General features: G+C 43.5%; 1 protein-coding gene across 1 annotated transcript in view; it reads right to left on the reverse strand.

Moving 5' to 3' along the window:
- The window catches only part of DTD1 (D-aminoacyl-tRNA deacylase 1), a 108,652-nt gene that overhangs the window by 93,525 nt on the left and 2,698 nt on the right, over positions 1–12,429 (reverse strand). Inside the window, exons 2-3 of the mRNA XM_079944038.1 lie at positions 9,656–9,746; positions 7,710–7,945 (exon numbers count right to left, since the gene is read on the reverse strand). Coding sequence (XP_079800164.1) covers positions 7,710–7,945; positions 9,656–9,746 — 327 coding nt within the window. The remainder of the gene's footprint in view (positions 1–7,709; positions 7,946–9,655; positions 9,747–12,429) is intronic.

Consider the following 12,429-nt stretch of genomic DNA (forward strand, 5'->3'; position numbering starts at 1 on the left):
TAGGAGTAAGGTTAGATTGTTTGAGATTTTTCTTGTTTCTTGAGGTAGGCTTGTATATCTATAAACTTCCCTCTTAGAACTGCTTTTGTTACATCCCATAGGTTTTGGATCATTTTGTTTTCATTGTTATTTGTCTCTAGGTATTTTCTGATTTCCTCTTTGATTCCTTCAGTGATCTCTTGGTTATTCAGTAACGTATTGTTTAGCCTCCATGTGTTTGTGTTTTTTACGGTTTTTTCCCTGTAATTCATTTCTAATCTCATAGCGTTGTGGTCAGAAAAGATGCTTGATATGATTTCAATTTTCTTAAATTTACTGAGGCTTGATTTGTGACCCAGGATGTGACCTATCCTGGAGAATGTTCCGTGAGCACTTGGCAAGAAAGTGTAATCTGCTGTTTTTGGATGGAATGTCCTATAAATATCAATTAAATCCACCTGGTCTATTGTGTCATTTAAAGCTTCTGTTTCCTTATTTATTTTCATTTTGGATGATCTGTCCATTGGTGTAAGTGAGGTGTTAAAGTCCCCCACTATTATTGTATTACTGTCGATTTCCTCTTTTATAGCTGTTAGCACTTGCCTTATGTATTGAGGTGCTCCTGTGTTGGGTGCATATATATTTATAATTGTTATATCTTCCTCTTGGATTGATCCCTTGATCATTATGTAGTGTCCCTCCTTGTCTCTTGTAACATTCTTTATTTTAAAGTCTATTTTGTCTGATATGAGTATGCTACTCCAGCTTTCTTTTGATTTCCATTTGCATGGAATATCTTTTTCCATCCCCTCACTTTCAGTCTGTATGTGTCCCTAGGTCTGAAGTGGGTCTCTTGTAGACAGCATATATATGGGTCTTGTTTTTGTATCCACTCAGCAAGCCTGTGTCTTTTGGTTGGAGCATTTAATCTATTCATGTTTAAGTTAATTATCGATATGTATGTTCCTATGACCATTTTCTTTATTGTTTTGGGTTTGTTTTTGTAGGTCCTTTTCTTCTCTTGTGTTTCCCACTTAGAGAAGTTCCTTTAGCATTTGTTGTAGAGCTGGTTTGGTGGTGCTGAATTCTCTTAGCTTTTGCTTGTCTGTAAAGCTTTTGATTTCTCCATCGAATTTGAATGAGATCCTTGCCAGGTAGAGTAATCTTGGTTGTAGGTTCTTCCCTTTCATCACTTTCAGTGTATCATGCCACTCCCTTCGGGCTTGTAGGGTTTCTGCTGAGAAATCAGCTGTTAACCTTATGGGAGTTCCCTTGTATGTTATTTGTCGTTTTTCCCTTGCTGCTTTCAATAAGTTTTCTTTGTCTTTAATTTTTGCCAATTTGATTACTATGTGTCTCGGCATGTTTCTCCTTGGCTTTATCCTGTATGGGACTCGCTGCGCTTCCTGGACTTGGGTGGCTATTTCCTTTCCCGTGTTAGGGAAGTTTTCGACTATAATCTCTTCAAATATTTTCTTGCGTCCTTTCTCTCTCTCTTCTCCTTCTGGGACCCCTATAATGCGAATGTTGTTGCATTTAATGTTGTCCCAGAGGTCTCTTAGGCTGTCTTCATTCCTTTTCATTCTTTTTTCTTTATTCTGTTCCCCAGCAGTGAGTTCCATCATTCTGTCTTCCAGGTCACTTATCCGTTCTTCTGCCTCAGTTATTCTGCTATGGATTCCTTCTAGTGTAGTTTTCATTTCAGTTATTGTATTGTTCATCTGTTTGTTCTTTAATTCTTCTAGGTCTTTGTTAAACATTTCTTGCATCTTCTCGATCTTTGCCTCCATTCTTTTCCCAAGGTCCAGGATCATCTTCACTCTCATTATTCTGAATTCTTTTTCTGGAAGGTTGCCTATCTCCACTTCATTTAGTTGTTTTTCTGGGGTTTTATCTTGTTCCTTCATCTGCTACATAGACCCTCTGACTTTTCATCTTGTCTATCGTTCTGTGAATGTGGTTTTTGTTCCACAGGCTGCAGGATTGTAGTTCTTCTTGCTTCTGCTGTCTGCCCTCTGGTGGATGAGGCTATCTAAGAGGCTTGTCTCCTTTGTTGCTTTTAATATTTTTTCTTTGAATTTAATTTTTGTTAGTTTGATTAATATGTGTCTCGGCATGTTTCTCCTTGGGGTTATCCATATGGGCCTCTCTGAGCTTCCTGGACTTGTGGGTGACTATTTCCTGTCCCATGTTAGGTTTCTGAATGTAATCTCTTCAAATATTTTCTCAGATCCTTTCTCTTTCTCTTTTCCTTCTGGGACCCCTATAATCTGAATGTTGGTGCGTTTAATGTTGTCCCAGAGGTCTCTGAGACTGTCCTCATTTCTTTTCATTCTTCTTCTTTATTCTGCTCCTCAGTAGTTATTTCCACCATTCTATCTTCCAGCTTACTTATTTGTCCTTCTGCCTCAGTTATTCTGCTATTGATTCCTTCTAGTGTATTTTTCATTTCAGTTATTGTGTTGTTCATCACTATTTGTTTGTTCTTTAGTTCTTCTAGGTCCCTGTTAAACATTTCTTGTATTTTCTCGATCCATGCCCCCATTCTATTTCCGAGATTTTGGATCTTGTTTACTATCCTTACTCTGATTTTTCAGGTAGATTGCCTATTTCCTCTTCATTTATTTGATCTTGTAGGTTTTTACCTTGCTCCTTCATCTGTAACATATTTTTTGTCATCTCATTTTTTTTGATGGGTGGGGCTGTGTTCCTGTGTTGTTGGTTGTTTGGCCTGAGGCACCCAGCAGTGGTGTTTGCAGTCAGTTGGGCAGAGCCAGGTCTTGGTGCCGAGATGAGGACCTCTGAGAGAGCTCATACCGATTAAGATTCTCTGGGGTCTGAGGTTCTCTGTTAGTCCAGAGGTTTGGACTCAGTGCTCCCAGTATAGGAGCTCAGGCCCAATCCCCAGCCTAGGAACCAAGACCCCCTCAAGCCGTGCAGCATGGCAAAACGAAAAGCAACAAAAAGGCTGGGGAGGTCCAGGCTGGAAGAGAAATTCAGGAGTCACCAGCACATGGACGGCTTTTAAGAATTTAATTTTTTGATTTTATTTTATTTTATTTTTTTATTTTATTTTATTTTTTATGCGGCTTGAAGGATCCTAGTTCCCTGACCAGAGATCGAACCTGTGCCCCCTGCAATGGAAGTGTGGAGTCCTGGAACACCAGAGAATTCCCTAGATGGCTTTTAAAAGCCATTGGACAAGATGCCCAAGGGCCCAGTGTATATGAGAAAAGTTCAAAGGCCAGAGCCCTCTAATGTTACAAAGCCGAGGAAGTAGGAAGAAGTAACCAAGAACTGAGAAGGGGCAATTGGTGAAGCAGGAGGAAAAGCAGGAGAGTGCGGAGTCCTAAACGCCCAGTGAAGGACTACTGTCCCACAGAGGAGGGAGGAAGCAACAGGACTAAACCTGCTGATGGGCCGCTGAGCTGAGGATGAGAACTAACCTGGCCAAGTGGAGGGCATGGTGCCTTGCCAAGAGCAGCTACAGCAGTGAGAGGGGCAAAGGCGGACTGGAGTGGGATGGGGGCAGACAGCCCTCCACAGACCATGCAGTCAAGTGAAGCAGAGAACTGGGGCAGGAGCTGGAGGTGGGGCTGACAGGCTGTCTCCATGATGGGAGGACCAACAGCAGATCTGCAAGCTGGTGGGGATGGTCTGGGCATGGGGGAGCAAAACTGACTCAGAGACAGAAGAGGGGGCAGAAGAACGTCCCTGCTCAGTCCCTGCACAGGTGAGAGCATGGGGTCAGCCACCTTGAAGGAAGGCAGGCTGGTTCCTGGTGCAGATGCCAGCAGGTGGAGCAGACGGAATTCTGGAAGTTCTCTTCTGAGTGCTTCCGTTTTCTCAGGAAAATGGGAAGTAAGGTCAATAGCTAAGGTGAGGATGGAGCTTTCAGGAGAGAGAACAGTCGAGTGGATGAACAGGCCGATGTATCACAATTGCTGAGCCACCTTGCAGGTCAAGGTCATGACCGTGAGGCCAGTTGATGTGGATGTTCTCCAGCCACATTCAGCTCCACGGGCCCAGGGTAGGCTGAGGGCTGGCGTCCTGCCAGGGCTGCAGTTTGTCCCAAAAAACAGTTAAGGGAGGTAAGGAAATATGCTAAGAGTAATTATTATCATGAAACAAAGGCATTATGAATTTATAAATTTAATGCAAATCAAATAAAAATAACAGATTATTTTCTGGAACTAGACAAGCTGATTTTAAAATGCATATAGAAAAATAACAATTAAGAATAGCTAGGGCTGGGCTTCCCTGGTGGCACAGTGGTTGAGAGTCCGCCTGCCGATGCAGGGGACGCGGGTTCGTGCCCTGGTCCGGGAAGATCCCACATGCCGTGGAGCGGCTGGGCCTGTGAGCCATGCCGCTAAGCCTGTGCGTCCGGAGCCTGTGCTCCGCAACGGGAGAGGCCACAACAGTGAGAGGCCCGCGTACCACAAAAATAATAATAATAATAAAGAAGATACAGGTATAGGCAGAAAGAAAATCCTTTCACTGTTGTCACTGTCCAAAGACTTGAAATAACTCAGGATAAAAAGAAAAGTCTGAATCTTTCAGCAGGGGAAATAGGAAGAGTTTACACCCTCCATCCAGCCCTTAACAACAAGTAAGAGAAGCAAATTAAATACACATTTGAAATAAAGTTTCAGTCATTAAAGAGGAAGGGAGTGAAAATTAATGTCTAATTAAACTAACAGCCAAGACATGGAAGCAACCTAAATGTCCACTGGTGATGAGAGGATAAAGAGGATGTGGTCTAGCCACACAGTGGGATACCAGTCAGCCACAAAAGGAGGAGATCCTGCCGTTCGTGACAACATGGATGGACCGTGAGGGCTTTACACTGAGTGAAAAAAGTTAGACAAAGAAAGACACTGTCTGATTTTACTTATATTACAAAACCTAAAAAAAAACAAACCCATAAATACAGAGAAGAGACTCGTGGTTGCCAAAGTTGGAGGGTGCAGGTACAAAAGGTACAATCTTCCAGTTAGAAGATAACTAAGTTCTGGGGATGTGAGGTACAGCATCCTTACCTTAACTGTCAACCCACGTGAGGTGATGGCTGTTAACTTATCGTGGTGATCATTTCACAATATATGTGTATATCAAATCACCATGTTGTACAACTAAAACTAATGGAGTGTTAGAGGTCAATTATACCTCAATAAAACTGGAAAGTTTTTAAAATTTTTTAGGGTTAGGGTTAAATGTTTTAATTTTCGAATTAAACTCCTTTAAGTCTTAAAGTCACTAAAGAGGTCCTGAAAATCCTAAAAGAAAGAAAACGTATTTAGCAGTTTGTGTTCCATCTTCCCTCCAGGTCACAGAGGGCTTTCCGTACCGGAGCTGGAAGCCAGAATCTCAAAATTTACCAAAAGACAGCAAGCACGTAAAACACGCTCCCTGCACTTGGTTCCACTAGAGACCATAAAGGAGATAAAAGGCGAAGAGTGAGTGAGGCCCTGGGAAATCACTGCAGTGCCTCTGAAAGCCCAAAGGAGCAGAAAATAAATTCTGATGAAAACCCGTGGCATAATTCATGTTGATTTTTCATCAAAATGACCAGAGGTATCATATCCCATGAGCTTAAATTCTGATCCATTATAAAATTATACTGTTTGCAGTACATTGCTTCAGGCACTTCATATAATTACCTGGATGGAATACAGATTTTTTTCAAAACGTAAAAGGTGTTTTTAGGAACACAAAGCACTGAATAATAAAACGCTCCTCTTTAAGGCTTTAGACGAAAGTGGTTTTGTTTTCACTCAAGCATTCCTTCACGACCATCACTGTTCTCCCATGGAAAGGGCCCTCACCTGTGCTTTCATGATATTCCTTTTTTTATACATAAATTGATTTATTTTTGGCTGTGTTGGGTCTTCGTTGCTGCGCGCAGGCTTTCTCTAGTTGCGGCGAGCGGGGGCTACTCTCCGTTGCGGTGTGCGGGCTTCTCATTGCGGTGGCTTCTCTTGTTGCAGACCACGGGCTCTAGGCATGCAGGCTTCAGTAGTTGCGGCACGTGGGCTCTAGAGCACAGGCTCAGTAGTTGTGGCACATGGGCTTAGTTGCTCTGCGGCATGTGGGATCTTCCCGGACCTGGGCTCGAATCCGTGTCCCCTGAACTGGCAGGTGGATTCTTAACCATTGCACCACCAGGGAAGCCTTTCATGATATTCCTTCTGCTCATCCTTCAAAGGACTTCAGTGCATCCCCAAGTACGTCTGAGATTACTCAGAAATGGGATGATTCTATAAACATCAAGCAGAGAAGGCAATGCTGGCAGCATTAATCCTTGTCTCAACCAAGAAAAATTATTATTCAAAGCACTTGACTTAATGGCTAATTCTGGGAAGAACCTTGTTTGCAGCAAAGCCACGACGGACAGAGGACCCCAGTGGACATCCACGATCGGACGTGTCAATGGAGTTCTAAACTTCGATGCTCCCAGAAGAAGCGAATATATTCTGCTCTACCAGGACCCAAGTAAAGAGCAGGATTTGATTTAAGGCGGGAGGGTCCTGATCACATAGAATCCATTTGTCCTGCTGGCAAATGGACACCTGACACAAGTAAGAGGAGAATAAAAAGAAAGGAAATACCAGTGGGGGCTGGAACATCACTCCTCAGAACACAGAGCCACCTGAGGAGCTGACGACCCTCAGAGATGTGGGGCTCTGCTACAGAGCTCCAAAGTCATGTCGTGACTTTTATTACTTATGGTTGAAAACAGGCCCGATAACAAAGGGACCTGGGTTTGTCAAACCCACTGAGAGAAAGTTAAAGTGTAGGAAACACTACAGAGTCAACTATTAACAACTACTCAACAGCTACGAGAGTCCGACAGCAGCAGGAGCAGCCGCAGTCAGACTCGGAAGCAGACATCCTGCTGAGCAAGTTCACACCCTGAGGTGCGTCACCAAAGGAGGCTCAAAACGCTTCCCAGTAACTCTGAAGGAAAAGCACACTAGGAACATGAAAACAGACTAGAAACACCCCCTCTTGAGAAGATTCATGAGTTCCGATTCATAATCCTCCCACAAACCAGGCCCACGCTTCTCAGGCGTTTTCTAGGCTTAATCTTGATCAGTCAGGCTAGGCTGGCAGTCCCCGAGACAAGCCGTTAAGCCTACACTGTCCAAATGACAGCCGAGGGCCACACACGGCCACCAGGCGCTGGACATGTGGCTGGTCTGAATCGAGATGCACTGTGAGAATGAAAGACCTCAGTAAGAAGAAGGAACGTGAGTTACCTCATTAATAACTCTTTACACTGACGACAGGGTGAAATCAGAATATTGTGGATATCCTGGGCTAAATGAATTACAGTTTTAAAATTAATTTCACTTGTTTCTTTTTCTTTTTTTTAATATGGCTCCTAGAAATTTAAAATGACACATGGCTCCCACTGGCGTCTGGCAGGTGTATTTCTCTGTTGGGCAGGATAAGCAACCGAAATGAACCACCACTATATCAAGCACACTGCTGGGTTGCTAAACATTCCAAATGTGGACAGAAGAATAAAGAAGGGTAAACGGTACTGGGGCATTCAGAGGACACGCACAAGAGCGGCGGCGGCAGCGGCCCTTATGATGTTTTAAGAAAGTAATAAGCGTAAACAGTGAACTTTATGGAAAAGGAAATGTTGCATCTGCAGATTGCCTTTCCCCTGCCAGGAAGTGTCCAGGGGACGCCCTCCTGGGCGCTGGGCTCCCGCCTACCTTTGACAAGCTCCGGCCGGTATGCCTTGCGTAGCTGCTCCAGGAAGCCGTTGTAGAAGCCCTCCGCCTGCTCTGAGGGCATCGCCAGGTGGAAATCGGGCTTGTTCCCCTTGAGGACGCACTGCAGGGTGAACTGGCTGATGCACAGCACCTCGTACTGTTTGTCCATCACGCTCTTCGACCAGTGTTTCCCACCTTCATCCTCAAACACACGCAGGTTTAAGATCTTCCGGACCCTGGGGGAAAACAGGGGTGAGCGCTACCTGAAGAATCATAAGCCCCCCAGACACACCCACACCCCCAGATGTCACAAGTACCCTGCTGACTAGGGACACTGTGCTGGCTCCATCACTTACAGCAGGGGTGACCACAGGCAAGTTACTTTCTACTCTGCGCCTCAGTTTCTGCATCTGTAATAGGGGTAATAATAGTCCCACCTCTTAGCGTTGATGGGCGATTTGCTTTTTTTTTTTTTTTTTTTGTCAGCCCCTCCAATTCACAGCAGCTTCCGGTGGGAACCGGATGTGTCAAAACATGGGCTCAATTCTGATTTTTTACAGAATTCCATCTTTACACTGGAATAAATGATGCCCCGCTTTTATACCGTTTCTTGGAACTTCTCAAAATGAACAATTCAGCAAATACCCTGGAGAAAACTCATGGTCATTGCAGATATGCAAAACGATCTGGGGAAAGACACCTTGACAACTATGTCACATGCTCCTTATGCCCCAGCGGGGCTTTCCCTATACACGTGGATGACAAAGGACAGCCACCCTGGCAAGGAGGAGGACCAGGTAGCATTTATAAGATCAGACTTGAGACGAATGACAAAGAACTACCTCCGTGAAAGGTGCAATTCCACCATTTGAAGCCACCTTTCTGGATGATGTTGAAGACATGTTCAAAGCCTGAACAAATACTCATTCGCCGACACCTTACATGGGAACCCTCTGCGGTGGGCGCTATTCATCACCCCTTCTCCACAGCGGGTCTGCCTTATGCTGAGTCATTGCTCTTAACCAAGTTAGGTACTAGCTCTCCATTTTGTCAGCGCCACGGAGAGATTCAGACCAGTCCCCCAGCTTTTAACCACTACACCACTTCGCTCCCTCTTTGCGAATCCAGGGGATAGCTTTTAAAATACCAACATCCGTGAGTGTTATTGAACTAGTCATCAACACCTCAGCGGGAGCTTGGTTCCAAGTCTGGTTTTCAACCTAATACAAAAGGGACAACTGGGCAACCGTCACATGTAGGCTCTGGGCACCAGGGGCAGAGAAAATGGGTCCAAGCATCTGAAGTACATGTGCGAAGTGGTGCGGGGGAGAGTGAACATGAGGAGGGGAGGCTGCCTGTACTAAGGGCCAAGAGCAATGACAAACCTCCCACCTTAGTAAAAAGAGCACTGGCTTCCAGGCCAGGCGGCCTAGGTTCTAACCTGGAGTCAGGCTTTTTGCTAAGGACGTGTGCATGACCTTCGGCAGGTAATGTAACCTCTCTGAGCTCCAGATCCTATTGTGAACGGTGAACAACTGGGCATTCTTAACATGTGTAAACAGTGCCCAGATCATACTGCTCAAACTGAAAACATAACACATTCCTATGAAAAGAGGCTTGGTTTTCACACCAAGGGAATGGTTCAAGGCTGCAGCAGCAAATAGGGACAGAGGCTAAGTTGTGGTCCTGCCCTGTCGCTGACTTACTGGGTGATGGCTCTTCCTCGCTCTCCCCATCTGTGACACAGAAATAACCACACTGCCTCAAAAGGGACATGGGTAAAACTGACAGAGTCTCACTTTATAGGAGCAAAATACTATGGAAGTTCCATATATATATATATATATATATATATATGTATAATTTATTTAAATAGCTAGCCAGCCAGCCAGATGACCAGCACATGTCCCACTAGAAAGGCAGTGACGTGGAAATCCGCCTCTTACATGTGCTCCAGTTCCTTCTGCGTATCTTCCAGGGAAATACCCAGCAACACACAGATGCCCCGTCCAATGGCACTTATCTGTTCTCCACCAACTGGAAAGGAAACAAAAGGGAAAAGAGACAAAAGGGAAATGAAACAAAAGGGAAAAGCAAACAGGTGCCGTGAAGCACATCTGAGCATCCACAGGAAAGTTTGAACATCACACATACTTCTCGTAACTTCTTTGCCAAAGTCAGTAGGTACTGAAACGTGAAAGGGGTTACGTCGATGCAGTATGATAATCATACTTTGTCCATTCTGACTTTACATTTGGAATGAATGAGTTGTAAAGTGAACAACCATTACGCGGGATTTTCAGGCCACGTTTTCATCTGTGCTACCTTGGTTGAGACCCCTGAAACTTTCTATGAGTTTGCCCGTCTGTAACAACGAAAGTTTTTCTCCCCAGAGAATCCAGCTCAGCTATGGTAATTCTCAAAAAGGAGATGCCTGCTCTTCTTGGAAATCAGCAAACCTGATAACATAATACACAATGCACAATGGAAAACATTTATGTCATAAAAATAAAGAAATGATTTATCTGCTTACTGCAGAAAAGATAAATATATCATACATAAAAAACACAGTTTAAAAGTTAAGCTTCCAGGGGCTTCCCTGGTGGCACAGTGGTTAAGAATCCGCCTGCCAACGCAGGGTACACGGGTTTGAGCCCTAGTCTGGGAAGATCCCACGTGCCACGGAGCAACTAAGCCTGTGCGCCACGACTACTGAACCTGTGCTCTAGAGCCCGTGAGCCACAGCTACTGAGCCTGCACGCCTAGAGCCTGTGCTCGGCAACAAGAGAAGCCACCGCAATGAGAAGCCTGCGCACCACAACGAAGAGTAGCTCCCGCTTGCTGCAACTAGAGAAAGCCCGCACACAGCAATGAAGACCCAGCACGGCCAAAAATAAAATATTGATTAATTAATTAATTAAAAATAAATGAATAAACTTTTAAAGAAATAAAAGTTAAACTTCAAGTCAGCAAACTTCTATTATTTCCCAGTTTATTACTAAGGTTGCATTCTAAGCCAATGACCTCCAAATCATTTTGAGCGATGCACCCCATGCATAAAAAAAATTCTTTGAACATAGATTCCTATTCCAAACATTTGCATAGGTATTTAGCGTCAAATGTACACTCTACTACCACTAGACAGTATCTCAGTGCTGGCACAGTACTTAGGTCAAGACACATCATTATGGTGGTGAAACTAAGTCCATATTTCAAATGTTGATCTTCATAATTTTCAATTTTTTTGGCCAACTTTTTGCCAAAGCTCATTGATTACTGATGTTTGGTTATTTTATCGTATACTGACCTAATGTTCCAATCAGGAGAAAGGTCAACTCTGCCATTTTCTTGTTATTTGCTTCTGCTAGGTAATAATATTTACAAATATACCCAACAAGGCATCACAGACTGTTCCATGTTGCCACATCCTGCAAACTAAGGGAAGAGTGAGAAACCCTCTCCCTGCAGGTGTCTGACAAGGGACCATCTGACAGACACGAGGCGAGCACGAGCATCAGTTTGTTCCTGAAATAACTCTTTTTTAAAGGACATTTACTGATTTATTTACTTTGGCTGAGCCGGTCTTAGCTGCGGCACGCAGGATCTTAGTTGCGCCACGCAGGATCTTAGTTGCGCCATGCGGGATCTAGTTCCCTGACCATGGATCGAACCCAAGCCCCCTGCATTGGGACCACAGAGTCTTATCGCTAGACCACCAGGGAAGTCCCTGAAATAATTCTTATTAAAGCTTAACTTCTCTTAGTTTTATGATTAAGAAAACACAAGTATTTTAGTATTTCCTTCTGTGCTGCTTTTTTTATAATGGACTATGAGTGATTTACTATCCTTTGAGCCACTGACTCAAAATCTGAAACAGAAATCAGCTATCCTGACATAAGCAGTAAACAGCTGGGGTTGCTTGCCTGTTTGCAGTGCTTTAGAAAACTGTGGCTCTATTTGTTCTTTAAGTAAGTCAATATTATTTTCTTATAATATCAAGATATTTTTAAAATTTTCCCCAGGGTATATTTTAAAAACTTAAAAAAGAATGATGGTTGAACTATGTCCACCATTAAAAGTAATGCACATGCAGTACAGAAAAACTTTAAAAAATAAAAGAAACAGGAAAGCAAAAAGAACAACCGAAGAGAAGCACTTCAGTATGTTACTGATTTCCTTCTGATATTTCCTCTATTCACAGATTTTACTTCATATTTGTTCTCAACTACCATAGTAATATTGTGTATAAATTTTTGTGTCTCATCTTTTTTAACATCTCACAAGGATTTTTCCACATTATGAGCTTTTTCCTAAGCAGCTTTTAATAGTTGCAGCCCATCCAGTGGAACATTTGCATTCCATCCATGGATGGACTAACCATCCTGTTTGGCTGGATAAATGGCTTTTTCACTTCAATAAGTAACACTGTGGTGAAAATCTTTATACACTAAAGTTTTGGGGTTTTTTAAATATACTTTCATGTATAGAGTAGTTTTAGGTTCACAGCAAAACTGAACAGAGGGCACAGAGATTTCCCATATACCCTCAGCCCCACATGCAGTCTCCCCACTATCAACGTCCCCCTCCAGATGGTACATTTGTTCCAAATGATGAACCTACACTGACACCTCATTATCACTCCAAGTCCACAGTTTACCACAGCTCACTCTTGGTGTTGGACATTCTATCTGTTTGGACAAATGTAATGACACGTATCCAC

The sequence above is a fragment of the Stenella coeruleoalba genome, assembly GCF_951394435.1.
Source record: "Stenella coeruleoalba genome assembly, chromosome: 15".
Classification (NCBI taxonomy): Eukaryota; Metazoa; Chordata; class Mammalia; order Artiodactyla; family Delphinidae; genus Stenella; species Stenella coeruleoalba.